General features: G+C 32.8%; 4 protein-coding genes across 4 annotated transcripts; 2 read left to right on the top strand and 2 right to left on the bottom strand.

Annotated features, from left to right (window-relative positions):
- Positions 1-192: 192 nt before the first annotated feature.
- LOC108840429 (uncharacterized) lies at positions 193-1,475 on the bottom strand. The gene is made up of 5 exons (XM_018613260.2): positions 1,337-1,475; positions 1,223-1,244; positions 908-1,013; positions 709-816; positions 193-584 (listed from the first exon to the last, which is right to left on the bottom strand). The coding sequence occupies exons 1-5, from the start codon at positions 1,395-1,397 to the stop codon at positions 483-485; spliced, it is 399 nt and encodes a 132-aa protein (XP_018468762.1). The 5' UTR covers positions 1,398-1,475; the 3' UTR covers positions 193-482.
- An 834-nt stretch (positions 1,476-2,309) lies between these two features.
- LOC108852341 (40S ribosomal protein S29) lies at positions 2,310-3,067 on the bottom strand. Its single transcript, XM_018625836.2, has 3 exons — positions 2,908-3,067; positions 2,571-2,670; positions 2,310-2,486 (listed from the first exon to the last, which is right to left on the bottom strand). The coding sequence occupies exons 1-3, from the start codon at positions 2,967-2,969 to the stop codon at positions 2,478-2,480; spliced, it is 171 nt and encodes a 56-aa protein (XP_018481338.1). The 5' UTR covers positions 2,970-3,067; the 3' UTR covers positions 2,310-2,477.
- Positions 3,068-9,683: 6,616 nt separating this feature from the next.
- On the top strand, positions 9,684-11,423 carry LOC108853223 (transcription factor RSL2-like). Its single transcript, XM_018626666.2, has 5 exons — positions 9,684-10,254; positions 10,424-10,720; positions 10,839-10,904; positions 11,006-11,071; positions 11,163-11,423. Exons 1-5 carry the CDS (start codon positions 9,718-9,720, stop codon positions 11,241-11,243), a joined length of 1,047 nt encoding a protein of 348 aa, XP_018482168.1. The 5' UTR covers positions 9,684-9,717; the 3' UTR covers positions 11,244-11,423.
- Positions 11,424-15,375: 3,952 nt separating this feature from the next.
- Positions 15,376-17,213, top strand: LOC108852257 (putative Peroxidase 48). Its single transcript, XM_018625760.2, has 4 exons — positions 15,376-15,785; positions 15,964-16,152; positions 16,242-16,407; positions 16,490-17,213. The coding sequence occupies exons 1-4, from the start codon at positions 15,438-15,440 to the stop codon at positions 16,990-16,992; spliced, it is 1,206 nt and encodes a 401-aa protein (XP_018481262.1). The 5' UTR covers positions 15,376-15,437; the 3' UTR covers positions 16,993-17,213.
- Positions 17,214-17,849: the final 636 nt, after the last annotated feature.

Raw genomic sequence — 17,849 nt, 5'->3', positions numbered from 1 at the left:
GCGAAACACAACCAAAATGAATCCTTAGATTAGGACTTAAAGGGCCAGTAACAAACACTATTACCAAACACAACAAATATTTTAATGTTTTTTTTTTAGGTAACAGAGCCAAGTACCCCGCGTTGCGGGTGCTCTAATGCCAGTAAGCAGAATGTCAGATTCATTAAGTATGATTTTAATAAAAGTGATTAATTTGGTAAATTAATCTAACTAACCCAAATTATATTAAGGAACAATACCAAATTTAAACCCTACACACTGAACTTTATAAAAATAAAATTCTTTCTCAAAAGAAAAAACAATAATAAATTGAAAGAAAAGAAAACTATTCCATAATTTTGGTTGCCACTAGGATTAAGCTCTTAATTTTCTTGTGACATTGATTTTTTGTTGTCACAGGAGGATTTGCTAGCATGAATACTTCTTGTATGTCTTCTTCAGACAAAAAACTTTGCAGCACAAATACATTGCATTTGAAAGATTCAGATCTTTGAAAGCATCACGGCAAGATGCTCATCTGAGACCTCAATTTCGCTGTATGTACCCAAACAAGAAGCCAGCCTCGCAGCCAATTGATGCTTACACTTTGCCAAAAAAACAGCAAGTAGAAAAAAAAAGTCAGTATCAGTACTATAAATTCAATACTCTAAACGCATGGATGGAGAAAGAGAATTCTCGCTATCTCTGATGGATGATTAAGAATCTTACACATTGTTGCTCTCCTCTGCTAACAACATCGTAGAAGAAAGAATAGCATCCACAGTAATCTCCTGGGAAGCAGAGATACTCTTCCCTCTTTTGAGATTCTCCCACAACCTGTTAAAACAACACAAACAAAAAAACAATGTTCTTTAGACATCGAGTTAACTGCTTACAAGGGATGTCAGATTGTGATTTGTGAGAAGACCTGAAAGATGTGTCTTCCACTAGGTAAGCCAGAGATTTTCTTGACGCCTCTCTTGTCGATGATTCTGGTCGCTTTCTCAAGATTCTTACCAAACAACAAATGCAAGCTGAATTTGCAAACAATACACTTCAATTTCCCATCTCTAAATCGCCACCACATGTTTTCTTTTTTGCTTTGGTTATGTTTAAAACTAAAAACCCAAACCAGTATCATCCACACTTGTTGTTGTTCCACATACCAAACGAATGAGCAATATCAAATATAAAATTGCACAATAGTCAGGAATAAGAGAGAATTGGAAACAGTAGAACTGACATTGAGAGCTGTTCTTCAGTCACTGCCGAAAAAATGAAAAATTCCAAGGAAAAAAGATCTCGTAAACGAGAGAAGTAAGTAAAATGGCGGATGATGATGATGATGGCGAAGTACCTGAGCCGGTAGATTCGATGTTCGACCAGACGGCGTCTGCGACCATAAGAGTGACGCTCATCTTTCCTCGAGAGAATGACAACTGAATATTAAGCGTCTTCGTATAGCTGCTCAATTAATACTAAAACCGCTTCAATTCGCATCATTTCATATTTTTTGGTTTGGTTCAGCTTGTTTTAAGGGGCGGTTTTCCCGCTACCATCCGCAAACGCAGCTTTTGCGGTTCATAGCGGTTGTTGGCGTTTCGAAACAATCACAGAAAACGCTACAAATCGCTTCAAACCGCTCCGAACCTCTTAAAATCAAAAGCTGGTTCCACCTAGCGTTTGCGGTTGCGGGCGATTGCGGGAGGGTAAAATTTTTTTTTTTTAAAACAGAATAAATAAAAATAATACTAAAAATATCGAATAAAATTTTTAAATTGAAATAATAGAAATTGTAAAATGTATTCATATTATATTTCAATTTATATTATAAAAATTTAAAACCAAAATATTTTCTATAAATTTTTTAAAATTTAAGAATATGATTCTATAAATATAATTTTTATATTTATCATATTATTATGATTTTTAATATTTTTATAATTACATAAAATGTAAATATTGTTAAATTATTATTTAATAGATGTTGCGTTTGGTAGTTAACCAGTCATAAAAGTCCCGCAAACGCAACAATTTCTAACAGTGGTACCAATCGTACAAATCTCTAAAAAACGTTTAAAACCGCAACCATCCGCACCCGCAAACTCCCACAACCGCAACCGCTGCGATTACACCAGTCAGACCCTAAGTGTCGATTGTTCAGTTAGTTCGGTTTGTGTCGAAAATTTAAGCTTTCGGTTAGAGTAAGGTAACGAAGAAGAGACCGAGTGAAATATGAATATGAATTGGACATGACTTATTGTTTCTCGTTCCTGCTACTGTCATCTATAATCAACCAATACTAAAACCAGGTAAAGAGAAACTCCAAATTTAAATGATAATCATATTGTAGTAGAACCAAAAATTGTTGATAAAACAAGGAAAGCTCAATTGTTCAACGAGGAAATCATAAAGCATTTATAAGATCCAGTACAACATTCAAAAGCTTTAAAATAAAAAATCCAAATGACAGCAACTGCATAAGCAACACCGGCTCTTTAACGGTACTGCAAATGACAAAACAAGATGAATATTAGTTATTTTCCTAAGGAGACATGTGTAAACTGTTAATGTCATCAAACATCATTTACCTTGATGAATCCGATTTCCTTGGCGTTGCTGCGGAAGCACTGTCTACAGCAGTTAAGCCCATACTTCCTGATTAGCCCGTGTGAGTTTCCGCACACACGGCTACACAAAACCCAATGCTTACAATAATTAGATTTCTCAATATCATCAACTCAGACAATTACTACAAAACGAGGTTACTGCTACATGTAACTTCCATCAAAATGGATTTGCTTCTAACTAGGACAAGACTCCTACTTTAAGCACACATATCTAAACTGTAGCGATCCTATGATGTAACGAAAACAGATCAAAGAAATGATACAACATGAGAAGAGGAGAAGAAAAGGTCATTATTACCAGGTGCGGGAACCAGGCCCGTACTTCTTGGGATGAGAGTTCCAGATCGCAGCGAAACCCATGGTTTTCGAGTGCTCAAGTGCGAGAAGCTAGAAGACGAAGATGAACGGCGTGAAAACACTCGAAAACCCTAAATTTCGTTTGGCGTCAAACACACATAAATCGATTTATATAAGCGCGAATGGACCTCAAACCCCGTTTAGGTTAAAAGATGGGCCTAGTTTTCAGGCCCAGTATTAAAATTATGGGAAGTTGTCCAAACACTTATGTAGATATGAACTATCTTCTATTTAAACGGCATATGAAATCTAATGAGATCTTTGTCCAGGCCCAAGTTTTCTACTTAAAAAGTTAAACCTTTTAGAGTCGAGTATAGTAATCTAGAAATCCTTGGGGGATAGTATTAGCAACGACTACTATTGCATACGGCCATATAGGGCTGGGGCCGCTGGGCACAAGGCGATTACTTGCTATTTTGCATGTACTTGCGACTTGACTTGCCTTATATAAATTATAAAATTTTTGACTTATACTTGACTTATTAGAAACGAATACTTGATATTTCGAGTACTTGATCAAAAATGAATTACTTGTAAGTTACTTGTCTTGCTCTATTACTTACTATTTACGAGTACTTGTAAACTATTTACGAGTAATTGTAAACTATTTATGAGTACTTATGAACTATTTACGAGTACTTATGAATTATTTACGAATTTTAAATATTTAAAAGCTATTTACTAAATAATACTCTATTAGAAATAGATATCTAATAGGTATGAAAGTATGTTTTGTCTATTCTATTTAAAATAACATATGAATTATTTTAAATGAAATATATGATCATATTATAGAGAAGACAAATAAAAATATCTTATCTAAATAAATAATAACTAATAACAAGTCATATAACTAAAAATTTTAATACTTATTATTATGTAATATTTGATTAGATGACGACGAATATTTTAAACTCAAGATGGATAAGAAATAAGTAACAAGTATAAGAAGAGTAATGAGTATTTATGTTCAATCCTAAATGTAAGTAAGAAACAAAAAACAAATACGAAGAAATAATTAACTGATCATGTAACAAATAACAAGTAATAGAGTAAGTAACGGGGCGAACGAGTCAAGTATTAAAAATAATAATGATATTTGACTTGGTCTTGCAAATAATGAAAATTGTCGACTTGTTACTTGCCTTAACAACACCGAGTACTTGAATTTTTAAGGCAAATACAGGTCGAGTAGCGAGTTTAAGGCGAGTAATTAGTAACGATGCCCAGCCCTACGGCGAGATACATGTCAGTATTTTTGCATAGCTAAAATAAATCTTATGCAATTCCTTATGTACAATGGTGCGATGTGATGTCTCATTAAAGTATTGTATAATGTAAAATCTGTTTTTTTTTAGAAAGACTTAAAATCTGTTATTTGCTAATATTGTTTCCAAAAATGCTACTGTATCCAAATTTTAGCGTCATTCATTGTAAAAGTAATCACAAAATATTCATAAAATACTAATCTTCAAACAAAACCATATAATTTGGGGTACATTTCAGTACACTTGTCAAATTATTTCTGATTGATATTCTATGCGATTAGAAATCTTAAGAACTTGTAAAAACTGCCAAAGTATTAGCAGAAGTTAAGAAAACGACAGAGAAGTATATAACGGTCTTTTCACAAAAATATATACATATATAGATTTTTTTATCAAATAAATATATAGATATAATGAGTAATAACCAGGGAATAGTGACATCTGGTGTCAAATGATTAAAAAAAAAACAATATTAGTAGTGTATAACTGTTACCTCTATACAAATGATTTTTATAACCTGTGCATAGTTTTGCTCAAGTCTCCAACTATCAGGAGATGGAAACTTTTTCTCAGGAGATGGAAACAGAAAATGACTTTTCCCGTTCTCCATTTTGCGGTTCGATTTTTTTCTTTTTGTTGAATATATCATTCGATTAAAACACACAGAGTTTTCTCCTTAGCTGTTAGCATAAAAAATCATAAGTACATTAAACCAAAGTCAATTATAATTTAATAGGAGATGAAAATCCAAAGTCAATCACAATAATTTAACAAGTTACAATAACATCATCACAGTATATAGAATAAGTCGATTATGAATATCCACTGCAAAACCATATATTTTGCAAGATGCTGTTTAATGTATTTTCAAAAGTTAATATGAACCATGTCGTTGTAAACAAAATTCTTATATACTGAGAAAATGCATTATCTTACAGAGACTATTTATTCAATAGGATTGGCATAAAACTTTGACCAAAAAAATGGATTGGCATAAAACTTTGGAGAAAGGTTATGAACACCTGATCAGCTTTTGAAGATGTGACTAGACATGGACGATTGGATCCCAGTTCGGGCCATTAAACGAAAAGGATAAAAACGTACTTAGCTATATATAAATTGCAAGTACATTAAATACAAAAATTCATAATAGACCTACTCTTCTGGTCTTTGATTTGATCAAAAAAAATTCTAATGTATATTTCATTTCTTATTATATCCGTTGAATAATTTAAGTGTTACTTGTTGCCTATGGAATATATTGTTATCACTTTTCTTTTTTGTCCTACATCAATCAATGCACCAAACGTCGAAGTATAAAGGAAATGACGAATGCACGAGGCGGACGCAAACCGTAACAAAAGTTTTAATATGATATTAAAGATTCTGGTAATAAATAATAATCGTATACTTAATTATTAACTAATCAAGAAGCCATAGAAAAAGAAGAGGAGCAAAAAACTTTATAATTAGGTGGTCTTATAATGCCAATAATTATAAAGATAAACAAATAAAAACATTCTCTTTACCAACCAGTCGCGTCATCCATATAAATTTAAAAAGGTTCATCAAATAGCTGCCCTTTGTAATATGCTAAACAATTAAACAGAGTTATATGTTTTAATATATACTATTATATCTTTAAAAAGCGATTTGGACGAGCGTCAGTATTAATTATAAATTATTATTTCCGTTTTATTATAAATGTCATTTAAGCATTTTTCAAAAAGATTAAAATTATATAATAGACTAATATATTTTTATTTAATGTATAATTTATTAAATAAAATGATTTAAATAAAAATTTATTGGTTAGTCAAAAGAATAAATATAATTTTAATATACAAAATTATATTAAAATTATAGAATAATATTTATTTTGAAACAAAATAAAAATTCTAAATTAACATTTATTACGAAACAAATGGAGTATATGTTTTTCAGCTCCATTTTTTCCAACTGTCGGATCAGCTGAAAATCACATATTTTTGTTAATAGACCTCATGCATTTACCTGGGTAATGTTTTCACACAATAGTAGATTCTGCTTCAGTAGAGGAAAAACAGAGATTTATTTAATTTGTTTTACCTTTTATTATTGTTTGAAATCATAATTTTCGATTAATTTTCGACGGTCCAAGACCATAACTTGACATATATAAATGTTATATTTTTAACTGTTATTTCAATTTCAACTAGAAAGGTTTAAGTTATATAAATATTATGTTTTGAACCAAATGTCAAATCGAAAATCACAGTTGCGAACTATTCGTAGTTGTGTCCTTTTCCCATATCGAGTAAACATATGTGATTTCTGATGTTTTATTATTAGGTTGAGTTTATCATTTTTCTAGTATATGCGTGTGGTTTACGTCTACGTCTATATTCTAAGTGTATGAACACATATTATAATATAATGAACAATGATGCTGAGGAATATCCGACACACGTTGCAGCTTGATCCCTAATTCTGTTTGGTAGGATTCCTTACATTTACGATTTACCTTATCAATCGCAAATTATTAACTATTGTCTACAAATAAAAGTTTTCATCGGCGACATGACATCATCTTCGGCAAAATAATGTTGATCCCATCTATAATATAATAAAAAGGACCTAAAATTTTTAATTTTTTCAATATATATATATTATATATATACATACATTATTAGAACTTTGCCCAACAGTTAGAAACGATTATAGTAAAAAAAAAATTAAAACGAAACGCATAACTTATAGTGGTTTACCATTTGTAGCTCATACTCATCCTATGTTTTGAGAATATAAATAACTGAAAAAATCTGACCAATAATCAATCATCACAAATTTACAACAGATCATTCTAATCAATCTTTGAAGTTGTGATATAGTTTGGTTTTGATAGACACATATGTCAGCACGCCCTTTCTGATGCATATTTGATAAAAACAATAAACAGGTATAAATAAATTCAAACCGAAGGATGTCATATAATGTGAGAGCAATGACTCATAAGATTGGACGAATTTTACATTCATTCAAAACAAAGGTATAAGACGAATTGCACAAAAGTTTCAAGTCTCCAGGAGAGTTTGGGTCAGCTCTGGGATCATGAACACTGGAGTTTAAAACAAAAAGTTGGGCATTCTTGCAATCTAAGGGATTCATAGTGAAAACTTGATACATCAATTCACCTTGTGACATTGTTTTAATAGCATATCACATGAGTTGGCTCACGTTTAAATATCTCTCATGAGAATATGTACCTTAATTTATTTAAGAGAGAAAGGCCTGATTCAATCTGATAACTAACTCTGTAAAATAAACACTAAAACTTCTTGAGTATTGGAGAAGACCAAACTTTGAGATCAAGTTTCTATTTTCATTCCTGTATCGTTTTCTAGAATAATATCCACAAAATAATAGTACTAAATACAAAAAAAAACTAGGTATAAATTATAATACTACAAATTATCGTCCATGCTAACCGAAACGACAATATTATGAAGAATAAAAAGTGTTCGTTTGGCCTTTTTAAATAATCTTAAAGAGGCATCAAATTGCCAGCTATCTACCCAACAAAGAATATAAAAGATTAATTTATAAATCATAAATAATACTCGTCTGATTTGCGATACTGTTTGGTCGTGCGTGCAAGCATTGCTATTTTCTCATTAAAATATCGCAATTTTTTGGGTAAATAGTTCAAGCAATATAATTGTAAATTATTTTAATCAGATTTGATTACAAATTGGGTCTTTCAAGCTGTGCACAGATTTTATTCTACTGAATATCCAGAATAAAATAGATAAGTCAGGGAGTGAAAACTATATCGTTCTGTTCATTGAAAAATATTAAGCACATGTACACTGATATTTCTTGTTTTAGGCCTGGATACATAGCGGATTTGGTTTGATGTGGAAAATTCTAGATATCCAAAAAATTTAAAAATTCATAACTTTTTAAATATTTTGGACTATTTGATTCAATTCATTAGTTACTTTAAAATATCAAATTTAAATAAAAATAATAATATCAAACTAACATTTTTAACATAAATTGTAAAGGAGAATTCAATATCAACAAATGATAACTCATATATTACTATTTGACTCAACATAAAAATTAAATTGGATATGCAATAATCCAGATAACAAAAAATAATAAAACAACTTAAAAATAACCAAATTATATTATAAAATATGTGTAGATATAATAGTTTGTATATACAATATTATCTATAAATATACGGATCATATGGGATATTCGGATTTCTAAAAATAATATTTGTGATTTATTTTTTTTTTACAAATATCACATTTTATTATTGGTTTTGATTTGAAACTTTACGGATATCCGAAATTTTAAGATTAAATCGGAATAAAAAGCGGATTGGATTAAATTTAAGGAATAATTTTCCCAGCTTTATGTTTGTTGATCATTTGTCAAACTGTCAGTTTTTCCTACCTGTAATCCCTTTTGTGGTGCGTTTCCTAATTCTGATTCTACCCCTTTTATCTGATAAAGAAAAAATATTGCATAAGATCTCTAGGCAACTAGATGCATCTTTTTCAATTGATGAACGGGAAGAACATATAATTATCCTCCCATATACCCATTTAGATTATTTGTTAGTTATGTAAAGTATGAAATTGGTTAATGTTAATACTACTTTAAAATAAAATACACACATTTTATCAACTGACAGGAATATTCTGAAGATACGTAGAATATTATAAAAATAAAATATTTTACCTATTAAACTAAAATATGTATTTGCTATATCACGGCAGATTAAACTACTATTAACGAAAATATTTGAAGGTATCATATGTATCTTTTAAAGATGGAACTCAACGAAGTTATAAAAAAAAAGATGGAACTCAATGGAGTAGTTGAAAGCTTTTGTAAAACGTAAACCTAATCCTAAATAAGATATAACCTACTTTGAAGTCGAAGAATCTAGTGAGCTTCCCCAGTTTGTTATCCCAAAATTCTATTAAAAACACATCATGTGTACTGTGAATACCGCCAAAATCATGCTTTCTGCATTATTAATGATCGGTCATAAATCAAAATTCAGGTATATCATCCGACTATATTTTTTTTTTGTTTTACTTAATATTTAGGTGTTTAATTAACAAGTATGTACTAATGTATTAAGCTAAGCAATAATATAACTGGAAATGCATTAAGTATAAACGAGAAACGACAAAAGTATGGTTTGAAGACCAAGTAGTATAGAGCCCACCATTTAGCTGTCGATCTCTATGATATTCCGGGACTTGATTATTTATTATAAATTAATTTAGAGAGATGATTGTAATTTGTGACATAAGTGTTGCATTTATGATTTATCCACTATCTATCATGTTCTATATAAACATCCCAACTCATGTCCCAAATTCCCTCAGTTCTCACAAGACTTCCAACAAACAAAACTAACCTATCTTCTTAATTAAGATAATCTCAATTAAGACGCTTAAGTTAATAACAAAAATAAAATGGAAGCTATGGGAGAATGGAGCAACAACCTCGGAGGAATGTACACATATGCAACTGAAGAAACAGATTTCATGAACCAGCTCCTTGCTTCCTACGATCACCCTGGCACCGGCTCATCCTCTGGCACAGAAGGTGGAGACCAGCAGGGCTTGTATTGGAGCCTTGGTTCTAATCACAACCACCTTACCCTTATGCATGAAGCCAGTAGCTTCGGTTTCTCTGGGGAGAGCAGCAGCTACAGCGTTGGGAACAGGGGATACTACGCAGTGGTACCGCCCGCGGTTGAAGAACATACCAATGGGTCAATGGGCTTTAGGATGGAAGATGTGACCATCAACACCAACTCATTTCTTGTTGGTGAGGAGACAAGTGAGTGTGACGTTGAGAAATACTCATCTGGAAAGACTCTTTTGCCGTTGGAAACTGTCGTGGAGAACCACGATGACGAGGAGAGTATGTTGCAATCCGAGACTACTACTGACCATCATAGATCCCTCACCGGTTCCAAGAAGAGATCACGTGCGACATCTACTGATGTAAGTTTTACTGGTTTAAAAGGCCCCTGACTAGTTGTATCTAGAGGGTTAAAGTTAATGGAATTTATCTATTTGATTGCATCAAAAATATTCCACAAAATTAGATATATATGATAGTGACATGGTTTATCGACTAATATTGTATAAATGGTTTTTGTGATGGATTCAGAAAAACAAAAGAGCAAAAGTGGGTAAGAGGGGCCAGAAAAGCATAGAGATGACTTGTGATAACAACAATGAGTCAGGAGAAGAGGAAGAAGGTGAGAAGGTGAAGAGAAGAAAGAGTGGGGCTATGATGAGTAGACAGAACTCAAGCACCACTTTCTGTTCTGAGGAAGAATCACAGTGCCCTTCTCAGGACATTGGAGGAGAAGAGGACGAAGATGCCTCCAAGGCCCTCAACCTAAACGGCAAGACCAGGGCCAGTCGTGGTGCTGCCACCGACCCTCAAAGCCTCTACGCAAGGGTAAATATTTTTATCTTGATAAAAGTCAAAAAGTTTTAGGGTTTTTAATTATATTTTCTTTTTGTTTGGGGGAGTTAAAAAACGTGACAAAACCTGATCTTTTTGTTTGGTCGTGCAGAAAAGAAGAGAAAGGATTAACGAGAGACTAAGGATTTTGCAAAACCTCGTCCCGAATGGAACAAAGGTAAAGAAGCATGCAAACGATTAACAGATGCAGATGATATGGTTCTTTGCATGCAATTTATTTTACAGCGAACGCTATATAATTTCTTAAATATGTAACAGGTCGATATCAGTACAATGCTTGAGGAAGCCGTTCATTACGTCAAATTTTTGCAGCTTCAAATTAAGGTAAGGAGGGGTTTTGATTTTAATGTTTGACGTGTACTAGTGTGTTACCTGAAAACGATCTAATTTAAAATAAAACTTTATAACTACGCAGTTATTAAGCTCTGATGATCAATGGATGTATGCGCCGATTGCTTTCAACGGAATGGACATTGGCCTTAACTTACCGAGATGATGCACACGGATCTTGTTTTTAGATGGATTTTTGTAATGTTTTACTCATTTGAAACATTTTCCGCCTTTGAACGAGCGCGATTAAATTTCTCGTACCATGTTCAATGTGAGAGAATGAAGTCATATTCGATTTTTGTATATTACATTCCAATTTTATATTCCGTTTCTCAATAAACATTCGAGCCAATAAACATCATGATGACAACCAGAATGCATTGATTATGATATACAGTCAACTACCATGAAACATCAACATCTAAAAACAAAGAGAAGAAAAACAACCGGAGCGATAAATAAAAGGAAACCGAAGTTAGGTAATCTTTTGACTTTTTTGGGCAACCTGTAGTATTTAACTATGTGCTAATTATAACTCTACAAACTTGTTTTTCTTCGACAAGAAAGTAACTAAATATTTTTTATAGTTGAATACAATGTGCAATCAGAAATATGCAGGTCTCATACTTCATGTTGGAAATGTGTCCAACTCATTGCTATTTTCACTTCTATATGCTATAATAGATTCTATCTTTGTTATATCTTTATTATAGAGTCATAATTTTTTTATTTTCAAAATAGTCAATTAACTTTTAAATTTTTATATTTATAACCAAATAATAATTTTATAGAGAAATACAGTTTTGTAAAAATAAAATTATATTTTTATTTACATAATTGTCTTTTAATATAAATTTAGTTTAAAAATTCATAATTTTATGAAAATCTTTTAAAATTAAAAATAAATAGATTAATTATCAACTTTTATAAATAAAAGATGCTTATTGTAAAATTAAAATAGAATATTTTGAAAATATTTCTTTATAAAAGTAAAAATAAAGGAATACATTGGAGAGAAACTTATTTCTATTTTATAAGTAAAAATAGAGAAATGGATAATCTCTATTTTATCCATTTTTATCATCTAACGTTTGATTCACCATAAATAAAAACATACTACATTACAAAATTAGTTGTATTGTGAATACTAAATGCTCATAAGATCTTTGCAACATGGACATGAAGATATAGAGAGGCTATAATGTATAAATTTGTTTTGTGGCTTATACAAAATATAATAACTTCATAGTGGAGTTACATTTTATTTTAATATTATTTGAGTAAAACATAAAATAATGAGCAAAAATAAATTATTATTCTATTTTTAGAGTAATTCCATTTTTTTAAAGTGAGAAATAAAATAGAAATTGTAAGAGATGTTACTCTAGTCACCATTTAAAAATAAAAGTAGAAGGGCACTTGGTAATGCTTTTACCGCTATGGAACTTCTAATTAAGCAGTCGGTTAGCCAAATATATGGTACGGTGTTGTTTACATGTGTCGTCCAGTCCAGACCAAAAGGAATCGTATGAACAATGAATATGGCCACTTAAAAATTTCGGCCGCAACATGTTTCATTCTCACACGTATTCACGAAGAAGACCAATTCATGGTTCATGCATAGTTTTTATTTAAAGGTTCATGTATAGTTTAAGAATTCTTACAATGAAATATGCCAGTATACTGATTCTACGGATTTTTTCTTCTATTGAATATAATTGTTCCCATGCAAATTGCAATAGCTGTATTTAGACCCTCCTATTTTTTTTTTTTTGAACAACAAGACCCTCCTATATATGAAAATAATAACTATTCCTTACATTTTTTAAAGAATTCAGATATTCCCTAGCAGCGTTTGAATATAAAATATCACATAGCCTCAAACATTTAAAAGTAACTAGAACAGCATATCCCTTTTCCACTCTATAATATTATCAGCAATCAATCTTATTCAGGCAATCAATATCTGATACTTGGTTTTTATATTTTATAGATACTTAATTAATGTTTTAAGAAACATTACAACTGTTTTATTTTTTTCAACTATTAGAACTATTGTTTTACAGCTTTGAAAAGTAATTTACGAATTCTTAATTAATTTATATCATCAAAGTTCTGTCAGTTTCTTTTTTCTTGTTTTGAACTAAATTATGTCAGTTTCTTATTCATAGTTTCATGACATGAACAATATACTCCACAGTTTTATCCAAATTCAAAAATGATTATGAAATATTTATTGTATCAAAATTTATTTAATAAATATTTTCAGATTTAAAATATAAGTTTTACTTATATATATTTGTAACTTATTCACAGACTTATAGATATTTAAAATATATATTGATATCTGATAAAATTATATTTGTTAAAAGTTCCAAGTTAATAAAAATCAAGTACTCAGAAACAAAACATTTTGAAGTTTATGGTTGTAAGAAAAGGTTACAAAACGATTTAACTTTTTTTGACAATAGGATTGAACTATTTAAAAGAGAGGTCAACTATATTATAATAGGTTGTATACTCCATTCATAACATATATGATATTTTTTTGTTTCATAATAAGTATCATTTTTTTCAAAATAAATATCATTCTACAAATTTAATATAATTTTGTATATTAAATCTATTTTTCACTTTTTTAAATAACCAATAGTTTTTATTTAAATTATTTTTATTCTATTAGTTATACATTAAATAAAAATATACTAGTCAATTATAGCCATGTTCTTTTACAAGACGCGGACGCAGCTGCTTGCAGCCAAAAACTGAACATCAAAATAAAAAAAAATGGTAGAAAATTAATCAAACTGACTCGGCGATCATTTTCGTGAAGGTTTCTGGTGTTGACTATGACACTGTTATAAGTAGCGGCGGATGGATGAACGCTGCGATTATTTTTGATAGGCAAAAGCCTAGCTGCCGGTATTACTCTTGAGATTAATGAAGACAAAAACAGTTATACATTTCGCCGCAAAAGCCGCAAGCCGCTGAAACAGCGTCTTGTAAAAGAACATGGCTATAATTTTTTTTCAAAAAGTGTCGGACAATTATCTTAAAACGAAGGAAGTATATTCCAAGTAAAGTTATGTGTAAGTTGTACGGTTGCCTTTATCATAAGAAGCTGGAAAATTGACATTAATGGCTATTAATTAAAGTAGAGTTTGACTTTGGATGTAGGTCACTTCATAAATCATAAACTATCTATCTCAATTGATTTTGGCTTGTAGTATACTTTTATAATTTTGTCAACGGGTTCATATTATATGATATTTGTTTTTTATAGTTGAGAATTTTCTTAGTTGAGAATTTTCTTTTGATGTTAACAGCTACATAAAAATGCCATTCTCTTTTGAATCCAAATGTGTCTTTTTTTGAAAAAAAATATTTTTAGCCTGGTTGAATCCAGGGGAGTCGCAAGCCCGCGGATGGATTCTTTCTCCAGAGCATTCAAATGGATCCTAAAGTATGGACCTATATTCGCGTTAGGTGAACAGAATAAAGTGACTTAGTTTCGCATGGCAGAAAGATCGAACCTGAAACGTGTTAGCATCCCAGGCCCATCCACTGTCACTTGACCACAAGACCTCTTCTTTTTGAATCCAAATGTTATTTTAAAATCTTTATTAATTTACATATTCATTACATATATAGTAAGAACAAGTCATAGTATTTTTTCCTCATGTCCTACGGTTTTATTATTTATTAATGTAAATAGTAATTAGATAAATATCAGTTTTGATCATATCATATATTCCTGTAAGTTGTATTATTAATTGTTATTATTTCATAATTTCATACCAAAGCCACAAACAACTACCGTTTCTCCTTCTGTACTCTCTCTCCACTATGTTTTTTTTTTCACTTTCAAATCCTAAATATTTTTATAATTTCAAAAATCATGAGTATCTATAATAGTTACTAAATATTTGTATAGGCCACTTTTTTTTTTACAAATACGCACTCGATCGAAAAATAGAAAGTCCAAGGACGGAAGTACCAATTTATGTCATGGACTCATGACTACATCCTAGTCTCTAGCGGACCTTGATGAAAAAAAAAAGACTCTAGTGGACCTTGTCGTCCTATGAAGCCCATATCTTACTCGGGCCCAAATAATTAGTTTTACGGTCGCAACTTGTCATTAGCACTCGGTGTACCGTACACTCAAAACACCGGATCCCAACGGCCTCGCGAACAAAGCCCCTCACGGAAGCTTAACTGACCGATCAGTAACAAACTACTTTACGAGCAAGGAGGGCATATCCGTCATATCCTATAAACTTCCCGCTTCTTCCCTCTTCTTCACCATCTCCCACACTCACTTCGACGAAGATACAGAGAGATAGAGAAGAGAGAGAAGATGAGGTTTCTGATCGCTTGCTTCGTCATCGCTCTGAGCGTCTACTTCGCGTTCCACCGCCTCGAATACGACAACGGCTTCATCCGTTTCGCGAAACGATCTCCGGGAAACCGCACCGCCGTCAAGGCTCCCGAGAAATCTCCGTTCGAAGAAGACGATCTCATGATGTCCTGGTACATGGAAGATTCCGATCGTCATCAGTCTTACTCTCTCCACTACGATTACTACCAAGACTCTTGCCCCACCGCCGAGCGAATCATCACCAAAGGCGTCAGAGAGCTCTACGATGCTAAACCTAGCGTAGCTCCGTCCCTAATCCGCCTCCTCTTCCACGATTGCTTCATCGAGGTCAGATTGATTGATTATAATCTTCGATGATGTCTCTCGCCGTTATAGATCTATTGAAGATTGTTTGTGATTATATGCTCTTATTAGATCTATTGAGGATTGTTTGTGATGTGTAGAATCGATTAGATTTGGCGTTTCTTGTAGTTGGAACTAAGGGAAATTTTTTCGTTATTATTAGGGATGTGATGCTTCGGTGCTACTAGACGCAGATGAATCTCTTACTTCTGAGAAAGAAGCGTCGCCGAATCAGTCTTTGAAAGGTTTCGATGTGATTGAATCGATCAAGTCTGAGCTGGAGAATGTGTGTCCTGGTGTTGTTTCCTGCGCAGACGTTCTTGTCTTGGCTGCTAGAGAGGCCATCCTTATGGTGAATCTCCTTAACCTCTCTTATGGTTTTGATACATGTTCATATATCTCTGTAATCTTGAATCGATCGATATCTTTGGAACTCTTAAGGCTGGTGGTCCGTTTTACCCGCTGGAGACTGGAAGGAGAGATAGTGCTGTGGCCTTCAAGGAAATTGCAGAACGTGAGCTTCCTTCGCCTCAAGCTACCATCTCTGTGATTCTTGCAAGGTTTGGTACTAGAGGATTCAACGAGAGAGAAACCGTCAGCTTATTTGGTAGTGACCTCACTTCCTTGCTATCAACATCTCTCGCTATGCTTTTGCTATGCATATGAATCGTGAATCGTTTGTAATGCAGGAGCACACAGCATCGGCGTTACGCACTGCACATTCTTTGAGGACAGGCTATACAACTTCTCAGGAACCGGGAAGCCTGACCCTGAACTCGATACAGGGTTCAAACAAGAACTGAAAACCAAGTGCCCCTTCTCTGCCTCGGCGCCATCCCCTGGCACTGGTATAGGACCGTCCACCATACCTGCATCAGATTACGGTGGTGTGAGCTCGGCAGGCGGGAACGACGGAGCGATAGACTTGAGCTACAACAATGAAGGAGGTGAGGAGAATTTCGGAACACGCTACTACAGGAGACTGATGCAGAAGAAAGGGTTGATGTATGCTGATCAGCAACTAACGGGAAGAGAAGAGACAGAGATGTGGGTGAGAGCATACGCTTCTGATACGCAGCTGTTTCGACGTGACTTTGCCATGTCCATGATGAAGCTATCGAATTATCATGTCTTGACTGGTCCTCTAGGTCAAGTCAGAACCACCTGCTCCAAGGTCCTCCCAAAGAACTGAACCATTTGATGATTCTCTTCTCACTCTCTCTCTTTCCATCTTACAGTTTTATATCTTCTGGATTCTACTATGAGTTTGTGATTCTCATTTTGTATATCCATCATCACCATTTACAGTGATTTGACACTACAATATGATTGTGTGTTGTTTTTCAAACGAAAACTTGTATAACGCAGCTAAACTCTGTCTACAAAATGTGTTTATAAGTAAAGGTGTTTTAACAGGGCCTTTTATATAATCAAATGTTTTCAGAATAGGTTAGAGTTGTAAGAAGGCCTTTTAGTTTGGCCCATATATATTAAGCCCGCCAATTTCTAGGCTCACAAGGTTTGCCTCGCCTATATTGCATTATTGCTTACAGAGCCTGAAATGCGTAAATGCCCTAATCAGGTCTGCCATCAACTTCCTTGTCTCACAAGAAAGCCTTTCTCCATCTTGTTCATTATCATTATCATAAAATCTGGTTTACTAATTCGATTCCTTTACAGGCAGCATACATGGAAGAGGTTCTCAGGTAAGCGTATTTGCATCCTGTTGTGGAAGGCATCATAATACTTGCAGGACCCGATGTGTCTGGTTTTGATACGCTGACAGGAAATGTAATTGACATGTGTCTGGTTTTGATACGCAGCTAAACTCTGTCTACAAAATGTGTTTACAAGTAAAGGTGTTTTAACAGGGCCTTTTACATAATCAAATGTTTTGAGAATTGGTTAGAGTTGTAAGCAGGCCTTTTAGTTTGGTCCATATATGTTAAGCCCGCCAATTTCTAGGCTCACAAGGTTTGCCATGCCTATCTATATTATTAAAGTTGAAGTACAAAATCGGAGTGTTTGGAAACATGAATTGCAGTTTAA

Source organism: Raphanus sativus, chromosome 2 (genome assembly GCF_000801105.2).
Source record: "Raphanus sativus cultivar WK10039 chromosome 2, ASM80110v3, whole genome shotgun sequence".
Lineage (NCBI taxonomy): Eukaryota > Viridiplantae > Streptophyta > Magnoliopsida > Brassicales > Brassicaceae > Raphanus > Raphanus sativus.
Note: the sequence above shows the minus strand (reverse complement) of the source record. Positions and strands in the feature narration are given on the sequence as shown.

What these genes read in the sequence shown, in the direction of transcription:
- LOC108853223 (XM_018626666.2), top strand. Translation starts at nt 9,718, where the DNA reads ATGGAAGCTATGGGAGAATGGAGCAACAACCTCGGAGGAATGTACACA. An exon ending in CACGTGCGACATCTACTGAT is followed by an intron (nt 10,255 to 10,423) that starts GTAAGTTTTACT and finishes TGATGGATTCAG; the next exon opens with AAAAACAAAAGAGCAAAAGT. An exon ending in CTCAAAGCCTCTACGCAAGG is followed by an intron (nt 10,721 to 10,838) that starts GTAAATATTTTT and finishes TTGGTCGTGCAG; the next exon opens with AAAAGAAGAGAAAGGATTAA.
- LOC108852257 (XM_018625760.2), top strand. Translation starts at nt 15,438, where the DNA reads ATGAGGTTTCTGATCGCTTGCTTCGTCATCGCTCTGAGCGTCTACTTC. An exon ending in CTAGAGAGGCCATCCTTATG is followed by an intron (nt 16,153 to 16,241) that starts GTGAATCTCCTT and finishes GGAACTCTTAAG; the next exon opens with GCTGGTGGTCCGTTTTACCC. An exon ending in AGAAACCGTCAGCTTATTTG is followed by an intron (nt 16,408 to 16,489) that starts GTAGTGACCTCA and finishes TTTGTAATGCAG; the next exon opens with GAGCACACAGCATCGGCGTT.
- LOC108852341 (XM_018625836.2), bottom strand. Translation starts at nt 2,969, where the DNA reads ATGGGTTTCGCTGCGATCTGGAACTCTCATCCCAAGAAGTACGGGCCT. An exon ending in GGGCCTGGTTCCCGCACCTG is followed by an intron (nt 2,671 to 2,907) that starts GTAATAATGACC and finishes GGTTTTGTGTAG; the next exon opens with CCGTGTGTGCGGAAACTCAC.
- LOC108840429 (XM_018613260.2), bottom strand. Translation starts at nt 1,397, where the DNA reads ATGAGCGTCACTCTTATGGTCGCAGACGCCGTCTGGTCGAACATCGAA. An exon ending in CATCGAATCTACCGGCTCAG is followed by an intron (nt 1,245 to 1,336) that starts GTACTTCGCCAT and finishes TTTTTTCGGCAG; the next exon opens with TGACTGAAGAACAGCTCTCA. An exon ending in GCAGAGGAGAGCAACAATGT is followed by an intron (nt 585 to 708) that starts GTAAGATTCTTA and finishes TTTTTGGCAAAG; the next exon opens with TGTAAGCATCAATTGGCTGC.